Here is a 21,421-nt window from a genome sequence, read left to right as displayed (position 1 = left end):
GCACATTCCCCCAAATTCTCATTGACTGGTATTCTGAACACTTTATTTTTGGTGGTTTCTGATATTTTGCAGAGCAGATCTGGTTCTGCTTTCCCACCATTGTCTCCCAAACTGCACTCTCCTGTGCGGAAGAAAGGGGGCTGGGCAGTTGGTTTGGCTTTATGTCAAGCACAATGGTTTGGGAAATCAGTACAAAACTTGAGAATGAGTTTCAGACCCCAAATGTAAGAAAGAACAAGTTTGCCCAATCCACTGCAACCGTAAAATACTTTCTGAGATAGAGAGGCTTCAGAGAATGGGGGAGTTTAAGCCAAGGTGGTTTTCCAAAACTGGGGTTCAAAACTTCTTATACTCCCTTTAGGATAGGCGAAACCTTGTCGGGTAGGAAACAGGGTCACCTCTGACCCTTGAGAGGAAGAACCATGAGATGACTGCACAGGGGGTGTTTTGGGGGAATGGCCATCGATTTTTACCTAAATCACTGGAACAGCTGGTGGGTTGTCCAAGAGAAGGGAAAAAAAAACCCAGAATAATTACTGATTTGGATACCATTTGAGTTGCTTTTGAGAACTGACTTGTCCACAAAATACAGGAAGAAACTAAGCGAGGCCATTCCCAAGCAGAGATATCAGAGAAGCTAGGGCCGGATGATTTCACATCTTCATCTACACGGTCAGTTAGGTCTGAGGTCATGAACATAAAACCAAAGGGACTCCTTTTCGAGGAAATTAAAAATGCAGAATTGAGTTGTTTCTTCCATGCTTGTTTCCAACCCCTTCTCGAATATAGCCATACTGCTGGGCTCTGAGGATCCCAATTTGTGGAATGTACGTTGGTAACTCAAACTTGGAATGACCTTTCTCCTAAAATTTGAACTCGATTCAGTTGGAGACTCATTTTGAAATCCCAACAGACGTCAAGGTATTTTTTTGAGGTGAGACATCTCCCAATAAAACCAATATTACCAATGTCTGAGGCTGAACTGTGTACATTTTCACAGTTTAATGTATACACAACTGTTCCACAACGGCTAACAAACGCTCGGCACCCATGCATAAATAAAGTCCATTGAACCAAAGGGGAAGATCTAGTTCAAAATGAAAAATGTTGCTATTAAGACCACAATGCATCACACTGCTAGATTTTTAGCCTCATGCATAAAATTATAGCACTGATTGGCAGTTGCTAATTATAATACTACACTGTTAACACAGAACAATTAATTGTTCAGACCAAGTAGCACAAATGTAGAAAATAATTTTTTTTTCAACAGAGCAAATGAACACAGATTGTTTCTTCAGCAAAATATGAAACTGTAAACTTTGGGCTCATTCTGCAACTTTCCCCAATCCAGAATAAATAAAATCCAAAGGGCGGGGGGAAAAGAACATACATTTTTTTTTAAGCGCACCTTTTTGTCTATTACAAAAGCACAACCTAAAACGTATAAAGCTTTTTTTTCTTTTTTCTTTTTTTAAATCACAGTTACCAAAAGAAACAGTGAATAATTTATTACATACGCTATAATAACATTACTCTAAACACTAGTATCTATGAGGTATATCTGAGAAAATTCAGTAAGGATTTGCGCGGTCTGCATTGCCATCATGCCCAGATTCATATTAAAGCTTTGGAACCGTGAAAAACTAGAAAAGGGACAAGAACGGGGGCGGGGGGGAGGCAGAAGGAGGAGACAGAGAGAAAGAACCTTTGGTATTAGTATAAATCTTGTTCTTTGCAGGGCTGCATTGCAAAGCACCACAGTACAATGAGCGCACCCATTTACCGTATGGAGGCCCAGATGAAGCTGAGGTATTCACAGAAAGGATTAAAAAAAGCACAGAGAGGTCCAGACTGGCTAAATCATTGCTTTGGTTCAAGCAAGGCACTCGTCCCGTGGTTATGTCACACTTTGCAAGTGAAGCATGAGGCTGGGGGTGGGGGTTTGCTGAGGAGGGGTCTGCCAACCGGGGATGTTTTCTGTGTTCAGGCTGTAATTGCTCTCGCTAAGTTCCCTCTTGGGTGGGGGCTGGGGGAGTGCTGTGTGTGTGCGTGTTGGGGGGAAGGTGGGGTCTCTTGCCCTTCCAGCAGATCTTCTTTATTTATGTCTCTCAGGTATTCTGAGGATTCTATTTTTCTATTTTGAAGAGGAATTAGGGAAGAAAACCAAAGTCATTTGCTGTCTGGAAGGAAGGCCTTACCAGTTTGCCTCGTCTGGGAAGGGAGGGATGGAGCTTGGAGCTTGTCTGGACCAGAGAGAACTTGCACCTCTGTCTGTACTGGAAACTGCAGAAAGGGGTTAGGTGTCTCCTAGGCTGTCAGTCTGTCGTCTCAATTCCTCCACTAGCTAGTCTTTGGATGCATGGGCTGGTGGGTTGAATGGTCTTTTCCCTTCTTAGCTTGTCTAAAGGTCTTTTCAAAAGCTCAAAGATAACTACAGTATTCGAAGTGAAAACTACTAGTCCTCAGTAAACACAGACTAATGGTGGATCTTAGCATACGTCTGAAACCCACCTGGTCAAAAGCTGAGAATGATTCATTGGCTAACCTACAAATCACTCTGATGAATGGGTCTTAATAGTGATTTAATCTTTTAATGGAATCAAAAGAAACTTAGAGAAGACCTATTAATTTTATGAGTAAGAAGGGAAGAGAGAAGTAACTTTAAGTAATCATTTCTTAAAGTGGCCCATCCATTTCTCTGAAATTCTAGTGTCACCTCTCGTTTACAATGAATAATCCTTAAGGACCTCCGGGTGTAAGGCTTAACCTTCTCATAAATACAGAGCTGGCCTAGAAACAAAGTATCAACACTCACAAGCCAAGGGGACTAGGACAGAACCTGAGCAGCATCACTGTCACATGTGCAGTGATGACACTCCCTTTCTCTGATAAATATCACCTAAAAATATCTCTAATATTGAAGCTCAACAGACCAAGAAGGAACTTTCTCTTCTCACTGAATTAAATGTTTACATTAGCAACACTTTGTGATGCGGGGACTCAACAGGGGTCACATGGATCGATGCATAACTTCTGGGCTCAAAACCCCTCAGTGGGCTTGATGGTTCAGGACTGGTCGCCTTTCCAGGCAACTGATCCTATGTGACTTTACGTTGAGGTTCTAACCAGACAGACACGGAAATGCCCGTGGCTACTTCTACAGAGTGAAAAGGTTAAGGGAGAAGCCCCAGGCCCCACTCACTGCTAAAGGACAGCCCCTTTCCCTCTGCCAGAATGTGGCCCATCTTGTGCCAAGGGCACTCTGAGCAATGGGTATAGCCCTGGAGCTTGCCTGGGCTTTGCTTCTAGATGGTTGACTTGGATAACTATTTCACTCCTCCGGGCCTCTGGGGCTTGGACTAAAGGATTTCTAAGGTCCCCTCCAGCTCCTTCACTCAATGATTAGAATCTCTATGGTTCAGGACATTAGAAATCTGTACTGGGATAGCTCCAAAGCAAGGACAGAGGTCATGGCTAAGAATGAAGGTCACTTCCAACCAGTCTTCTTCACCAATTTGGAACTGGAATTTAAGGAGTCCAATTACAGCAGCATCTGAACTTGAATCGTGAACGTGTGCAGGGGACAGCGAACACATGAGAGAAACACAGAAAATATCCCTTCCCAAATTAGCAGCCACCGCCACATTGACAATTATTTCTTTGGGGTATCTGAGCTGTGGCTGTACATACCATACGTCAGAGAGAATAGTTAAAATTATAAAAGAGCACAAGCAAAATGCAGACCGCACAGAGAAAGAAATCTTTGGTATCTTTGGTGTCATCAACACGATTAAAATTACAAATGGAAAAAGTCAGTGAGGTAGCCTTCTTTGGTTCTCACTAGAAATAGAAAGTTTTTCCTTTTTTTTTTTCTTTTTTCTGCTTTTTTTTCTTCCCTTTTTTGTTTGGTTGTTTTACACACACACAGAGTTCATTCTTGGAAGCAGCTAGTGTAAGGGTTTCTCTCTTTTTGCTGTTACGATCTTTGAAAACTTATTATTTTTTTTTCCAGTTTCTGCAAAGAAGCCCCGACATCTGGGCAGGTGAAGCAGGGTCTCGACATGTGTTGTCTGAACGCACAGGTTCGGGCTGAATAGTCATTGCTCATCCACAGACTTTGCTCTGTTGTTCTCACAGCAAACAAACTGCAGTGCTCTCTACTGTTTTAAATAAAAACTATAAACTATACAGTGCACCTTTCGTAGTGCTGAATAAGTTAAATAAATAAGTTACGATAGGAAGGCTCTGAGGGCCCCAATAATTAAAAGGTGACGTTTGCCTGGGACCGGGTGGGGCTGCAAACTTAAATTAAATAATTTAATAATCATTATTTAAACTATCTTCAAAGTTAATTCAAGAAGGAAAAATACCTTGTTTTTTGTGTTTTGTTTTGTTTTTTGTTTTTTGTTTTTTTTTTGGTAGCCTGTACTTCTTTCCTGTAACAGAATTTCACTGCTTTATAAAGCAAACCATCTTTCAAGAGAATTCTAAAAGAAATTTTGCATCTCTGATGCACCCTTGGTCTGTGTTTTGATAAATAAGCACGAGGAGTAAAATCAACCTAGGATGACATACTAATTACCAAAATCCTATACATTTGTGTGCTAGAAACTAATTCAAATAAATTAATTACATTAATGGTACATAGCCTGTTGGGTCATAACCCAAAGAGACAAGGGGAAAAAAAATGTTTCCTTTTGACGGTCTTCATTTTTTTTTTTTTTTGATGGACAACATGGATAGCCTCTTTCAACAGTCTAAGTGAAAATAAAGCAAGAAATCATAGCCTCATGTTCATAAAGACCATTTCGATGTGACAAGCACACAGAAAAAAAAAAAAAAATCCCCATTTCCCTCTCGCCGGTGCGACCCTCACCACACCAGATCCCACTGTCTCAACCCTGGGAACCAGAGCCCACTTTTCTCCTATGAGTTTGTACTTTTTTTTTCTTTTTTTCTTTTTCCCCCTTTTTTTTTTTCTTTTTTCTTTCTTGTCCTTTTCCAGGTCTTTGGATTTAGCTGTCGTTATGAGAGATCCAGAATAAAGCTATTCAACCGAAGTCCTCAAGCAGATGTGTCATTCTTACACAGATGATTAAACAATATCCAAGGTTTCTTGAAAGTTGAGTTTATCTCGGATGTGCCCAAATGAAAGTAATTTCAAGTGTACACCATGAAGATGCTGGGATACTTTTCTTTCCTGCACTTTAGTCTTCAACGATACAGTAAAGAAAGCAAGGTACGTTGTAGAAGTCTCGCATACCCATACAGTGTTGAGGGACCACTTGAACTCATTAGTTGTATCAGGGGACAGTATCTATGTATGGTGATGTCTGTTCACAGTCTGGACACCCACAGGAAATGTGGGTTGCTTACAAGGACAGCTGTGAGAATACATGTCGAGAGAGGCCTCTAAATCCATATTCATCCACGCTGACAGACTCGAGAAGCTTCAGGCAAACTTATCTCCCGAGGTTTACACTCTGTGAAACATCTGCTGCTGGAGATGGAACAGAGTGGAAGGCTTCCATGGAACGAACAGACCTGTAGCGATGTATTTTTTTCCTATACACATTTTGTCCGCTAAAAAGGTCTCAGCTGGTTGATTCCAGTCAACCAAACTCAAAAACCTATAAGGACAGCTTGGGCTCTAGCTTTAACATGTCTCAGACTGTTAGAGTCCTTTTGGTATCTGAGAACAATAAGCATTTCTGGTCCCTGTGGGATTCATGCAAAATAGCCCATTGGCCTCAATGATAGGCTTTGTGTTAACCTATCTACGTAAGGCCTTATATTATTTTAATAATTATTTTGGTATTTAATAACACATTCTGAAACTTTCTAAAACAAACCCCCCTCCCCGCCCCCTTGGGAAGAACTAAACCCCGGGCAGAAAATGGGCATCGGGACAGCCGTATCTAAAGCCAACGTCATTAATTTATGAGACTTAGATAGCGAACCATCCCTTCTTCCTTTAGTAAGGGTTTTGGGGCCTTGAGAACTAGAATCTCCTTTTGTTTTAGAGGTGACTTGGTCTTAGCTAAATGTACAAAAGTATTAAGCTATCCAGTCTTGCATGTGAATCTTCAAAAGTTAGGGACGCACCAGCCCTATCCCTTCCTTCTCCATCATTTCCTACTCACTCCTCCTGGTTAGGCTAATGAGTCTCAATCACCCAGCAGCAGCAGCAACAACAAGAACAACAAAAAAATCTCTGATCGGTTAAGAACCATGTTAGTTATTTCCATAGGACTTGTCTTTGGGCTTTGGGGTCAAACCTCAACCACACATATTACCTCTTTTTCTCAGCTTTTTAATATAGTCCATTCTTCTTCAACAACACTGGGACTCAGGCTGTTCTTTTTATATTTTTTAAAAAATTCCTACTATACAACCTGGAAAATCTGAGTTCACCATCAAGTTATATTGTCAGGACCTTGTGGTAATGGTAACGGACACTTTAGTTATTCTACCAGCATTTGCAAAAGTGGGAACGTGTCCCCACCTGTACCAAGTGTTCGTGATTTTTTTAAAAAATTTGTTCAACTTTAATTTACTGGCATTAATAGGTGAGTGCCCAGCACAGGTAAGATGAAATGATTGATCATCTAAGAAGTATGTATATTTAGCTTTCAAATACACTGAATTATAAAAATGCATATATATATATATATATATATGTGTATATTTATGTATATGTGTGTGTGTGTGTGAGATTTGCCTTCTGAATTTTGATTTCACTTTAGTTAGAGATGAAAATTAGCTTCGATTTCTTATGCCCACAGTTGCCAGGAGCCTGTAGGCGAAGCTGCGGAGGAGACACTCGGATCTCTCCAGAGAAAGCGTCCTGCTGAGTCCTTCACTCCTTTCTCTCTCCTGTACCTTTAAGTGGTACAACCTATCATTTTACATTTTGGAAAAGCCTTTACATATCAGAGTGGAGTTTTTATTGTTGTCGATGTTTTCCTTTAAAAATGAAATAGACTGGCTCTTTTAAAAATGTTCCTGGAATGAAAGGATTATGTCCCCAGTACCAAAATCACGTTGAAAACAAAAGTAAAGCGAGCCTATTTCCCTCCAGGAATAAAGAAATTTTCCCACTCAATAGCCTTTAGATTTCTGCCGCCTCGAGAGTGTGAATTTTGTTTCAGAACTGTCCCGAACTTCACCCCTTCGTTCCTAATGGCTGAGATGCACCTGGAATTTTCTTGGATTGAAGAAACAGATCCTCACCTATAACTAAGTCCAAATGGTTATTTTCTCTGAAATTATTAACTTAAGTAAATTTTAGAAATGCTTGAGGAAACCCACTGGGTCAAATTTCATCACCTTTTAATGGGTAGGGTTTTTTTCTTTTTCAGATTTTTCACAAATTGGAATTCTGTAGGCCTGACCATTTTGATATGTACATATATGAATACACACGTGTACACGCGTGTATTCATATATGGCTCTAAATAATTATCTAAAAGCAAGCACCTCTCTCTGGTATGACATTATCCAGTAAGAGACATTTACATCTGGAGGGAAGTTCTTGTCTTTTGTACATTAGGATGTCCTCCTTGGGTCACCAGGACCACTGAGGGGGCGGATGTGGCTACAAGAGCTTTTATTGGTATTGAAATCTCAGGCCACAAAGGCAGGCTCTTTGGGTTTTGACATCTTCAGGGGTGCCCGAACCCAAGTGGTGAGATTAGTGTGCCGAAAGATCACTAACCAAACCCAGCAGGTCTGTTCCCTCAATCCAATCTCCAGAACATTGGCCGCAAGTCACAAGGATTTTACGTAGAAATCACGGACTTGAAGTTGCTTTGTTTCAACCCACAGGGAGTATTCCCCGGCAGAAGTATGCTCTTTTCTCCGTTGTTTGACAAAGGAAACATGGGATACGAGAAGAGACAAAAGGATACAGGGCAAAGTCCTGGGACATCCCAAAGTAGGATGGAATACAAGAGCCACGGAGAGTCGCATTCCTTCCCAGCTCTGCGGCTGCTATCCCTGCAAAGGGAGACCCCTCATCTCCCTCACTGGTGGGGAGCGAGGAGGTGGCACCACGGATGATGGGGCTGAGGGGAGCAGGACGCCGGGCTTCTCCCCAGATCCTGCTTTGCATTTTCCCTCCAGGATGGAGACAAGCCCCCGGTCGGTACCGCTGCCTCACTCCAGTGCCAGCCGTGGTTGCACACAGGCTGGTCAAAACACCAGGGAACGGCCGCCCTGAGGAAACCCGATCAGCCATTCCAACAGGAGCTGGACTTCCCCTATAAGAAGTCCCTTTGGTGGATCTGCTCCCTGAGGAGATCAGGAACACCCTGATGGGAAGGATGGCTCCTGGAGAGATTTCTGGGCTGGCCTCATCTCCACAGCTAGTGGGACCGGACCCCAGAGGCTTCCCAGCAGTTACAGAAGACAAGCTCCCCACTGCCCCATGGGTGGGCCAGGTCTCACGGACAGACCTCACCCGCCACCTTGATGGTGGTTGAGGCGTTCGTCTAGAGCTGACTCCAAATACAAATAAAACTCATTTGTGCCACGAGTCCATTTATCAACAGGTTAGACGCTGAAATGCTTGACTTTCAACTTTCCTGGGAATTTTCACAGAAATCTGAGTACTCCAAATCATCCACAGTGGAAAACGGACTCTGGGATGGCATGAGAAACGAGCGAAATTCGGAACTAAGGCCTAATAAATGAAGCAGTTGACCAAAACCAGACATGGACTTGGACAGCAAGAATTTGGGGTTATCACCAATGTCAAGTTGAATCTATATATGTATTCATATATTATATATATATCTCTTTCTTTAGAAATGCAACTTTACAGCTGAATTTTAAAAAGCGAATAGAAAAGTAGAAACTGGCAATTATTTTTACGTTTCCCCCCCCCCCCCCCCCGCAAATGAAGCCATTAGGATGTAGCAATCACATGAAAATGAGGCTGTTGATTCCTCTATAAACTCTTTGGTTCTGTGGTTCAGGAGAGTACGTGTCACCAAGACCCCTAACCCTGACCCCCACTCCCCTTCCCTCCCCTGATGCTGAGACTCTGAACATAGAAGGAACCAAGTCTAAGGAATAAGCAAAGAACATTCAAGTGACATTATTCCCCATGCTCCGAGGAGTAGAGGAAACAGATCAGTATCCCAACATCTTAAACTTGGAGTCCATGGAATCTTCTGGGAGATTCCAGGTTGGGGCAGAAAGCCATAAAACAAAATTAAAGGGAAACAATAAAATCAAATCAATGACCCTTGCCTTTTGTTGCTCAGAAACAAAATTGATTACCTTTACACAGATCAATGACGCTATTAGTATTTTAGCCAGACAAGAGGAGATACTGAACTGAAACAAAAGATGTGAGAAATCCTCGTCTTTGGTATTGTAGCTGTTGAGGTTTCTGTTGTTCTGTTCCGTGTTCTTTTGAAAAACTGCATAGGCACAAATTAAAGACAATCTTCAACTTCACGATTACCGATGAGTTGTCAAATGAAGCAGGAGCCGCCGAGGCTTTTCCTTATATCTATTCCTGTCTCAACCCTTTCTTTAAAATCTGCTTCCAAAAAATGTCCCAAGAGGTCTGTTTACACACAGTGTGTCTCGCTGTTTTTTTTGTTGTTGTTGTTGTTGTTTGTTTTTTTTTTTTTTCTGGCGTGCTTCCTTCTTGGTGATGGTGATGTTCACTGATTTACGTATTTATTTATTTATTCATTCCTTTTAATGGAACAGTTTTGTTTGTTGCAGAAGTAGGTGCAGAAAAAGTTTCTTTGGTTTCGATTAAGTAATTCATAAAAAAGTCAGTCTCAAGTGTCTGTAAAGAATCATTGCAGCGTTTGGCTTGCTTCGAACACCCCCATGGGGCCCACCTGGGGCCATTCACTGGTAAATATGCACATCGTGACCTTCGCATCTCCCAGAGTTCTGCGGGCGCTCTTCCACGTGCCGTGGGAAGGTGGCAGCCAGGAACCAGAGCTGGCGTGGCAAAGCCACTCCCTGGGTGGCTGGGCTAGCCGGTCTGCTCAGCCCGATGGTCAGCCAAATGCAAGAGCTGGATGCCATTTGGAGTTGCAGAGGTTTTCTGATTTCTAAAAGTAATCACAGTATTTTTAGGCTAGAAAATGGCAAGTAAGAAATGTCTTTGGTTTGCAGTATTCTGCTTCTTTGGTGTGCTGTGTTTTCTCCAGATTTACTCTGCGGTTTTGCAAGGGTGATTCGACAATGGAAGAGATTTGGGACTAGATGACCCTCATGAGTAACACGTATGGTGGTTTGAATTACTTTTTTTTTTTTTTTTTTTTAATTTTCTAGCTAGAAAATACTGAAAAACGGCCCTACCAATGGGATGGATGAGGAAACAACCGAAATGCGAAAGAGTGAGAATGATTTGTGTTAATGCACAGTGGGAGGAACCAGGTGACTACTAACCAAGAAGGACACATCGATGATCTAAAAAAATCTAGATCTTTGAAAATGCTGCATTTGCTCCATGTACTGTAACAGTTAAATTGGCCTCCTGAGTGTGCGTCTGCATTGTGTACAAACAGAATTTGTAGCAAACTGCAAAATGTGCTTGAAGCCATATTCCCAACGATTCCCTAATGACTTCACAATCAGCGTCTTGAAAACCCAGATGCGGTGAATCCAGAACCTTCCTTACTTCTCTGTTTATCTACGTTGTGCTTGATATGTTGAGCTCAAGAGAACTGATTTTTTTTTTTTTTTTTTTTTTTTGGATGGATCCAAGACCACGTGAGATTTCCAGGAGGTAAGGAAAAGAAAACCGTAAACTGGATCTACTTAAAGCTTTCCAAACCATTCAATGGAATGATGCCTGAGTTGGAAAAACAGGTCCTCGGATTTTTTTTTTTTAATTTCCGTATTTAAAAGTTGTGCTCAGTAATTATCATTCTGATGTTTTTTATGGTATGGCTGTGAACTTTGGTGTACTGTGGTATGATGAGGCTAAGCACTGAGAAAGCAAATGAGGTCATTCTTGTTGCTAGAAGAATCTGTCATGGTAGCATCTTGGGAGCCCAAACTCAGAATCCTTACATGGACCAAATTCCCACCGTGACACGTGGGAACTCGGACTGCAGCAGGGCCCCAAGTGGGACTGTTGACACCCGAAGAGATCCTGAGCTTGGCTAACACCATGCTGAAATCAACCCGCTCCAGGAAGGCCCCCCCCCCCATTTGGATTTCTGGGATGCTTAGCGTGCTCAGAGGACAATGTCCGGTTCAAAGAGATTCATTTTCAGCTTGCACTTGGACTCCATGAAAAACAAAACAAGAAAAGAACACCTGGCCTATGATTACAGCTAGAATAGAAGTTTCTTTTCAAGAGAATTGTGCTTTCAAATCACCAGTGAAGGGCCCCAGCTAAGAATCCGGTGTCTTTTTCCTTTGTGTTTTCTTTTGTGTCGGTTGTCCTCACCTGGAGGGGACCTGTGCCCACCCGAGAGTCCTTCCATCACGCTTTGGTACAAGTGCTGGAGGTGGACGAGGAGCCCCCTGTGCTCAGATCGTCCTGCCACTTCTCCAGGCTGCGGCGGCGGGCGTTCATGAAGAAGTTGCTGACGGTCGTAAGCTCCAGGCCCAGCTGCTGGGAAATGGTGATCTGCATCTCTTTGGACGGGCGTTTGTTCTCCTTGAAGATGGCAAAGAGGGTTCGGCGTTGGAGGTCGGTGAACACCAGGCGGGATTTCTTCTGGGAATTGTTCCTGTCTTTGTTTGGTTCTTGCTCTTTGCGTTTGCACGCTTGAAGGGGAAAGAGAAGAAGGAGGGAGTCAGTACGAGTGGGAGAACCAGCCCCCAAGAAGGTGAGCCACTGAAAACATGGACAGAGTCGTACAAAGGGATGTAAACCGTTAAACTTTATTGTGCGCGTTGGCCCCGCTGTCAATAACCAGCCTTCCCCGCTCGCCTCGGGGTGATGGAAGGCACCAGGGAATGGAGGAGAGAGGAAGGGGGGAACAGGGGGCGCCGCTCTCCGTGGTCTGCTGTAAACCCGTGGCAGCCCCCCGCCTCCCAGCACACCCTGAAAATTCTTCATCTCTGAGATCAGGCACTGTGAAGAGAGTGAGGACTCCAGGTCCCCAGCGGGAGCCTGGGCAGGCAGTTCCTCTTTCATAGTCAGCTTCTAGAAGTGTGCACGACTGAGCTGAAAGGACTTTTTGGAGTCAAAACTTCCAAGGGCCTTATTTTTTTCAAAATCAAAGCTTCTACGCATGTGATTCCAAAAATTGTTAACAGAACGGAGGTAGAAGCGACAGAACGATGATCTCATCCCAACCCAAATCCCCTTCCTCCAGACTTTTGAAAAATTACGGAAAAATGAAACAAAAACAAAACAAGGAGGGAAAGACCCAAAGAAATGGGTTGAGCCCACTCCACTCCGGGTAGTCTGAGGTGAAGCCGGCACAAGAGGACAGGGCTGGGGGCGGCAGAAGCAGCCCAGCTAAAGGGGACATTAATTAACCGATGTGTCGCTATCTCTGCCTTAACGAGTGCTTGGAAGGCAGGGAGCAGGTCTGCGGAATGTTCCCAGCTGGCCCGTTTGGGAGCCATCGACCTAATGGAATGCCTGGGATGCCGAGGTCGCCTGATGCCTGGACTCTTTCAGGGGGTCTGTGTACTTCACCGACTGATCTGGGTCTCAGAGAAGAGCCTCATACAGGCGAAATACCATGGGGCTTGCCCATCAAGAACGTGAACATGACTTTTTTTTTAGAAAAGATTTTATTTATTTATTTGACAGACAGAGATCACAAGTAGACAGAGAGGCAGGCAGAGAGAGAGGAGGAAGCAGGCTCCCCGCTGAGCAGAAAGCCCGATGCGGGGCTCGATCCTAGGACCCTGAGATCATGACCTGAGCTGAAAGCAGAGGCTTACCCACTGAGTCACCCAGGCACCCCAAGAACGTGAACATGAGAACACCTGCTCAAGTCGCTGGAAAGAAAGCCCAGCTCACCCAGGGGCGTCGTGCAGCATCGACAGAGCTGACCGGGGAAAGGCAAGGAGGGAGCAGAAGCGCTCCTTCTTACATCAAAGCCTACTGGACGTTCTGGGCCCGGGTTGGGCATTCCTTTGTACTGGACTGACACCCTCCCCCACAGAGTGAGCACTCTGGGTGCTGCCTGGATGTCTTCCCACACCTGGTAGCCCTGGTTTGCCAGTTTGACGTCTGAGCCCTGGGTCAGGGCGTGACCTTCAGCAGGGAGCAGCTTGTGCGGGCGGGCGGTGGGGGGCGCTGCTGTTGGAGTATGGGGGGGCGGGTAGCCTTCCCATGGATGGGTCTTACAATTTAACCTGAGGACCAGCATGTAGAGAGAAGATCTTGTGGACGCCGAACATCCCCTTGCCTAACTGGCCCTCCTTCCCAGGGGTGCTCCCTGCCGTAAAGGAGTCACTCCCAATACAGGAAAAGTGAGGACACATTGCTTTGCTAAATGCTTTCTCTCTGACTTTTTCCTTCTTCATCTTTTTTTTTTTTTTTTTTAAAGATTTTATTTATTCATTTGAGAGAGAGACAGAGCTGAAGCAGGGGGAGAAGCAGAGGGAGAAACAGGTTCCCTAATGAGCTGGGAACCCAACATGGGGCTCCATCCCAGGACCTGGAGATCACGACCTGAGCCGGAGGCAGATGCTTAACTGACTGAGCCACCCAGACGCCCCTCTTTCTTTCTTTTTAAAAATAAAAGAAAATATAGTACTTTTGAAAATGAAATATACTCCTCCCCTCCCGCACACAGAGACTGATGAAAGCAATTTGTTTCCACGTGAAAACTCTTTCTCTTGGAAGGTCGGACTTCCTCAGAGAAGGTGAGCTTCCCGGGCAATGTAAGCAAAAAGGCTGAAATGCTGCGCACCTGTTCTCTCCTCACAGGCGCATCGCGCTGAAGGCGACCTCCTCGCTCATCCCTGCCAGGATCTTCCGTTTGGGTTGGATTCTGTGTCTTTACCACACCCTTATCTTTAGACTCACGCTCTCTGGTCCAATCTCCAGGCTTCCTCAACACGGCTTCTCAACTTTAAAGATGCCCGGGAGTCACTGGAGACTCTGGGGCAGGCAGCCGTGGGTGAGTCCCCAGAAGCTGCATCTCTAATGAACTCACAGGTGATGCCAGTCCTGCTGGTCCACGTGCCACAGCCGACTCCCAAGCACACACCTGACTTCTAAATTCTCAGAGGAGCGCCCTGATGGCAAGGAAAACTCTGGAGCCAGGGGAGCCTGGATTCACAGCGGGGCTCCTCCCCCAGGGCCTTGGGACCCCAGGAAATTGCTTCACCCCTCAGAGCCCGTGTTCCTCATCCAACGGAAGGAACGACGCTGACCGCAGAGGTCCAAGAGGGCGTGGCAAGCGCTCCCTCCTCACCGTCCCTCTTACTGCATTGCCCCAGGAATCCTGAGGAAGCCGGCAGAATGGTTCTCATTTTAAATTTTTTTATTTTTTATTTTATTTTTAAAAAATTTTATTTATTTATTTGCCAGAGAGAAAGCACAGGCAGGCAGAGGCAGAGGGAGAAGCAGGCTCCCTGCGGAGCAAGGAGCCGGATGTGGGGCTCCATCCCGAGACTCTGGGATCATGACCTGAGCTGAAGGCAGAGGCTTAACCGATTGAGCCACCCAGGAGTCCTGAATTGTTTTCATTTTAAAATGAAATCAGTAGAGACCTAGATTGGGTAAGTCATTGACCTGAGGTCCCATTCCAAGTCTGATGCAGACCCAGGGTAAGAATCCAGTCCTTCCCTCTCTCCAAGTTTCCTTCCTTCCTTCCTTCCTTCTGTTCTCTTTCTTTCTAAGATTTATTTATTTGAGAAAGAGAGAGAGAGAGAGAGAGCATAAGCAGGGGGCAGGGAGAGGGAGAAGCAGGCTCCCCGCTGGGCAGGGAGCCTGATGTGGGACTTGATCCCAGGACCCCGGTACCATGACCTGAGCCGAAGGCAGACGCTTAACTGACTGAGCCACCCAGGCACCCCTCTCTCCGTCTTTCTCATCTACAGAAATAGCAACCACGCCGCTGTCACATTAGAGGGGATCTGTTCGCAGGGCAGCCTCTGGGGCTCCGCCACCAGACATTCTGGTTTTCACCGATGTGTGGCAGGGTTCTGGAATCTGTGCTTTTACAAACCTCCCTGGGCCCTCCTGAGACATGGGAACCAGCATGCCAGGTCACAGACTATTGTCCCCACCCCAGTCTCCTGGGACACCTGGTGCCAAACCTTCCTCGGGAGGATTCTGCATCAAAGGTGGTGCACGGTGATCTCCTGATAACAAGATCGGAGCAAGTATCCTCTACAAACGTTGGCTAGGCTCCTGCCTTGTCCTCTCTTTGGTCTTTCCTGAAAAGGCCCGGTGTCCCAGGTGGGTGACCTCGGCTGTGAGTGTGTGTGTGTGGGGGGCGTGTAGAGAGGAAAAGGGGCAGGAACAAGTTGGGTCTGTCAGGCAGATACAGGCTGCGGTCATCCTGGAACCTACTGTCATCCCTTGACACCTGACCCCATGGGTGCAGTGTCTTCAGCCCTTCAAGGCACCTGCCCATCCCAAACCACAACTGGGTCCTCATCCCTGAGTCGTAGAACACAAGGGCTCTTGGCTAGCCCGGGGCTGTCACTGTTCATGTGGGGAGCTGGAGGCCCAGCAAGGTGAGCCTTAGTGGAAGCTGAAGGGTGGACCCTTGCCGAACCTCCTTGCCATGATATCTTGGAGTGGAATGTGGGGGTAGAGATGGAGATTCTCATCTTACAGTGGGTGAAGGTTCAGGGACTTGCTTATGGGGACACGACTGGCGCTGGAGTAAGAACATAGGCCCAGAGACCCCTTCCCAGCCTCCCTAGTGCCCCAGAAACCCGTGAAGTAAGAGGACGCCGACAGGGGTCAGACTCCTCGGCACCGCCTGCTCTGGCCCTGAAGTTTCTCACACTGTGGGGTTTTGTCCCATGAATCCAGGCACCTATTGGACAACCTCTTCTGTCTGGGCTGGATCACGCCCACTTGTTTTTGGAGAATTCAGCCCTGACCATTTGCTGCAGAATTAGTGCGGAAGGTCGCTCGGGCTCCTGCACAATGGCCTCAATTGATGGGAAAGGAAAATGTCTCGTAGAAGCGAGCTCTACTCCCAAGACTTGAAATGAAAGACTTTGTAGTTTTACTTTTCTTGGGCAACTGACAGAGGGCAAGGCCAAAATGGACGAGGGCCTGGCAGTTCCTACGGACCCAAGTGCAGAGCCCAGTCGTGTGACCTGGGTGTGGTCCCCCGGCCTCCCTGTGCCTTCCTTTCCCAAGCGCTTCCAACCCCCGACACGGCTACCCAGGACCTTCCCACCTTGGTGATGGATTTGGCTTCATGGGCCTCTCCCTCTGTCTAGTACCGTGACTCTTAGTGTCCCAAACCAAAGGCAGATGCTCTTTTTCTCAGTGACACCTGTTCCTCTCTCCTCTGGCAGGCAGAAGAATTATGGAAATTTCGGCTGTTACCTGCAAGCTTAATATACACACCTGTGTTAATATACACAGCCCGTTCTGCCTGCAAAGTCCCACACTGGGCGGGTGCCTCTTTTGAGGACACCTATCCCACCTACCTAGTGGAGAGTGGAATCAGGGAGTTTCTTTTCCCTCCCAGACAAGACGCTTTGGGGTTGGAGCTCTGGGACCACCACCTCGCAAGGATCCTAGGGGGCGCTCCTGAGTTACGCGCCGGCGGAAGGTGGCACGGGGCAGGCAGGACCTGATTCGGTCTCCAGGGGGTGCCAACGTTCGCCTCCCCTGGCTTGTCCTTTTTTCTCTGATCTTTCAAATAGGATGTGTAAACCCCGGTCTCTCAGGTTTCTTCCCAGCGTGTTGCTTCTCTTTTCATGAGTTTTCAGGTCCTGTCCCTGTCCTCCAGGCACCCAGCAGCTCCTCCCACATCTGCCCTAGCCCTGCTTACCCTCCTCTGCTCCACCCAGCTCAGCACCTCCCCACCTCTCCAGCTTCCTGTGTGGGCCAGCATGGCCCTGGAGTCCTGCAGAAATGGTCTTGGCCTTGCAACCCTCCTCCCTGGAAACCACAAGCACACAGGACAGAGAAGTCTTTACAGAGGCCGGTGGGAAGGTGAGCTGCTGAGCTCCTGGAGAGGAGGGGAGTCCTGGCTCTGACAGCAAAACAGGACGCTTGGGGCTGGGCAAGGGGGAGCCACCTCCAGAGGGGACTCTGCAAGGAGCAGCAGTCTCTGGTGTAGGCAGAGAAGGAGCTATCTGCCCCTGGAAGGCCTGCTGCCCCCAGCTCCCCAGACTCCCCTCTGCCTGCTGGCTCATGCGGAGGGCGCCTGCTTTAGCTTATTCAGAGGGGTGGAACCCCTGCCAGACTGCCCTCCTTCCTCTTGGGAAAGGAGTCATTTAAAATTCTCTGCAGCAGGGGCGCCTGGGTGGCTCAGTGGGTTAAAGTCTCTGCCTTTGGCTCTGGTCATGATCCCAGGGTCCTGGGATCAAGCCCCACATCAGGTTCTCTGCTCAGCAGGGAGCCTGCTTCCCCCTCTCTCTCTCTGCCTGCCTCTCTGCCTACTTGTGATCTCTGTTGAATAAATAAATAAAATCTTAAAAAAAAAATAAATTCTCCGCGCAGCCGTCCTGCCCCTTAGTGTAAATGAGGAGAGGCTCCTAGAGCAGGCTTTGCAGGGGGGGGGGGGGGGAGCAGAGGCTTACAGTAAGCAGGTGCCCCCAAGGGGGGTAGAGCTTCCCCACAATGGGAACTGAGGCAGACTAATTGCAAAATTGGCCCCAGTTCTTCCCTTCCCAATATTTACACCCCCAGCAATGTGACTCAAATACCCACCCCCATCCCCCAGCATGAGATGGTGTTTGCTTGTCTTTGCTGGGGATCTGGACTGGCCAGATGGTTTGCTTTAGCCAAAAGAATGTGGCCGAAGTGACAAGGTGGCAGTTCTGAGCCCAGGCCTCAAGAAGCCATGCGCTTTGCTCATGCTCTTGGAACTCTGCCTGTTGGCTACGCAACAAGCCCAGACCCACCCGGGTCAGCGGACTGCAGGTGCAGGAGGGAGTGGGGCTGAGACCACCCCAGCGGGGGCCCCGAGCAGCCGAACCGCCCAGCTGATCCACAGACCACAGCAAAAATAAACATTGATGGCTTTATGCTCCTGGTTTTGTGGTTTCGCATTATGTAGCATTGTTGTGGTGATAGATACAGAAGCCAAGGGAAAAAACCTTGGCATTCCTGCCCAGGGAAAGTGAAATGTCGGATAAGAAGTCTCCACTTGAAATGGAGACCTGGTTCTCGGCTGCATGACCTTGAGTCTCCGTTTCCTCATCTACCTCATGCCTAAAATGGGGGTAGGAATGCCCACCACTGCGGACATCAGGAGGCCAGGTGTAGCACTTGGAACACAGTAGGTGCTTAGTAAATGTAAATATTCTTTCTCCCTTCATAGAAAAGGAAGAAAAAAGGTGTATAAGAAGGTAAGGTTAGGGGCATCTGGGTAGCACAGTCAGTTAAGTGTCTGACTCTTGATTCCGGCTCCGGTCATGATCTCAGGACCATGAGATTGAGCCCTGAGCCAGGCTCTGCGCTCAGTGCAGAATCTGCTTAAGATTCCCTCTCCCTCTGCCCCTCCCCACCCATGCTCGCTCTCTCTCAAAAATAAATAAATCTTTAAAAAATTAGAAGTTAAGTTTAGGAATTCATAATTTCAAATGGTTTTCCAAGACTTACTCAATGGTAGATGTACTGCCCAGAGAGCTAATGGCAAATAAAAGGTTAAAGATATTTGTTTTCATTGTGAAGTTGTCTCATGGTCAATTCCCAGCCTCACAGGAAAGGTAAGACCGTGATGTGTGGGGCGCCTGGGCGGCTCCGTGGGTTAAGCCTCTGCCTTGGGCTCAGGTCATGATATCGGGGTTCTGGGATCGAGCCCCGCATCAGGCTCTTTGCTCAGCAGGGAGCCTGCTTCCCCCTCCCCCGCCTGCCTCTCTGCCTACTTGTGATCTTTGTCAAATAGATAAATAAAATCTTAAAAAAAAAAAAAAGACCATGATGTGTTTTCATGTATGTGTCAGAGATCCTAATAAGCTTGGGACCACTGCTGTTTCTTAACATCATGAATTTATTTCCAAATACATTCTATATATGATGGGTATTGTTAGCCCCTAATAAATAATGCAGAAGGGTCATGTTCTCCTTGTATTCAGTAAAAACTTTCCCTGAATAGTTCAATGTGATCTTGCCAGGGTGGGGGTATAGGAGGAAGTCATGGGGGTGTGCACTTGTCAACGGTCACTTGACCTCCAAGTAAGTATACGGGTTTGGAAAATCTGCTAAGGAGAATCAATGTCCTCTTTCAGATGGAGAGCCTGAAGCTGCCCACTTAGGAGGGCTTGTGCAAAGTGGGAGAGCGACTCTCTAGCAAGGACCGAACACACACACCAGGGCTGAGGGAACACACAGACCAGGGCTGGAGCTGTGCTGGAAAAACCACCTGGGTTGTGCAGGAAAAACCAACGACAAACGTAAGTTCATATACATAGCTCCAACCTTGTTCCAAGAAACCTATGGGTTTTCCTTTTTAAGTTTTTATTTGAACTCCAGTGAGTTAACATACAGTGTGATATTAGTTTCAGGTGTACAATATATTGATCCAACACTTCCACGCACGACTCCGTGCTCATCACGACCAGAGCACCCCTGCATCCCCATCACATCCTCCTGCCCACCTCCCCCGGGCAATCATTTCTGTAGTTAAGAGTCTATTTTTTGGTTTGCCTCTCTCTCTCCTTTTTCCCTTTGCTCCTTTGTTTTGTTTCTTAAATTCCACATAGGAGTGAAATCAGACGCATGAAAAGATGCTCAACATCACTGATCCTCATGGAAATGCAAATCAAAACCACGATGAGATACCACCTCACACCTGTCAGGAGGGCTCAGATCGACAACACAAGGAGCAGCGAGTGTTGGCGAGGCTGCAGAGAAAGGGGAACCCTACTGCACTGTTGGCCAGAAGGCAAACTGGTGCAGCCACGCAGGGAAACAGTATGGAGGTTCCTCAAAAAGTTGAAAATATTACTACCTTACGAGCTACCAACTGCACTACTAGGTATTTAATCAAAGGATACAAAAATACTCCTTCAAAAGGATGCTCACACCCCAGTGTTTACAGTGGCGTTATCCACAACAGACAAATGGAAACAGCCCAAGTGTCCACTGACCGATGAATGGATAAAGAAGATGTGATGGATATACACAATGGAATATTACTCTGCCATAAAAAAGAATGAAATTTTGCCATTTGCAGTGACATGGATGGCCCTAGAGAGTATTATCCTAAGTGAAATAAGTCAGAGAGACCTGTGGGGTGCAGGGAAGAAGGAGATAGACTCCACTTACCTCCTTGCTCTGAGGAGGTCCAGGAGGGTCCCCTGTCTTTGGAACTAAGGATATGCAGATCTCCAAGAGCTTTGAAAGCAATAACAGGCTCCCCCACATTCAAAGAGGGAAGCAAGAATAGAGACGCTACATACTCTGATGGTACATATTTAATGTTCCAAAAGCCATCAATGCTGGGAAGTCTTAGCAATGCAGACTTCTCAGACCGCAAAGACTATGAGCTGGCACATTGCTGCAGGGACAGGGAGAAGAGGGGTCTGACGCACACGGCTGAGGGCTCCAGCTCTACACATTGTCCCCTGAGGGCCGGAGTGGCACAGACCTGTGAGGTGGGAGGGCTTGATGGGGGGGGGGGGGGTTGCAGGGGACACGAGCTCCTCAAATCACTGAATTATTGGGCGCCGTCTAAAATTTGGAAACTATAAACAGTTTGCACTTAAATGCTTTGCAGTTTTCCCTGCCTCCCTCTGATTCCTGACCTTGGTCCTGATCACTACAGAGCCAATAAGGTGAACTTGGCCCCTGAGAGCTCAACTCTAACTTCACTCTGGTTTCTGCAAATGTCCCTGGCCTGAATCAGACGAGAAACTTAATGGCTTTATCTCCAGGTTGGGAGCTGGCTTTCCTCACGGATCAGATGCCAGTCCACTCAGACCGTGGAGCCAGTGACATCCAGACTGCCATCTATGGGAGAGGCCAAGAGCAGAGACAGGGAGGACCCGCCACACAAATGGACTCGGAGTCACTCTTGGCTGTTGGGTTCCAGCCTTCGAACTGGGAGTGCAGATAGAACCCTGGCGAGAAAACCCTCTAAACCATTTGGCAGATTTTCCTGGACAGGCCTGGCAGTCCAGGTTGAAGGACTACACGGCAGGGAGAAAGCTGTTCCCTGGCTTCTTAGAGCAAATATGAGGTGGGGATGGGGTAGTGGGGGTGGGGAAGGGTAGACAGAGAGAGAGGGAGAGAGAGGGAGAGAGAGGGAGCAGGGTGAGAAGCATCGACAGAGCACGGGGGCCGTGCCCACGTGAGCACACACAGACACCCCTT

The 21,421-nt window shown here is 46.8% G+C and overlaps 1 protein-coding gene across 1 annotated transcript in view; it reads right to left on the bottom strand.

Moving 5' to 3' along the window:
- Positions 1-8,902: 8,902 nt before the first annotated feature.
- ONECUT2 (one cut homeobox 2) overlaps positions 8,903-21,421 on the bottom strand; it is a 46,853-nt gene continuing 34,334 nt past the window's right edge. Inside the window, exon 2 of the mRNA XM_059409731.1 lies at positions 8,903-11,757. Within this exon, the coding sequence (XP_059265714.1) occupies positions 11,471-11,757 (287 nt within the window). The 3' untranslated portion in view covers positions 8,903-11,470. The remainder of the gene's footprint in view (positions 11,758-21,421) is intronic.

This window comes from Mustela nigripes, chromosome 8 (genome assembly GCF_022355385.1).
Source record: "Mustela nigripes isolate SB6536 chromosome 8, MUSNIG.SB6536, whole genome shotgun sequence".
Classification (NCBI taxonomy): domain Eukaryota; kingdom Metazoa; phylum Chordata; class Mammalia; order Carnivora; family Mustelidae; genus Mustela; species Mustela nigripes.
Note: the sequence above shows the minus strand (reverse complement) of the source record. Positions and strands in the feature narration are given on the sequence as shown.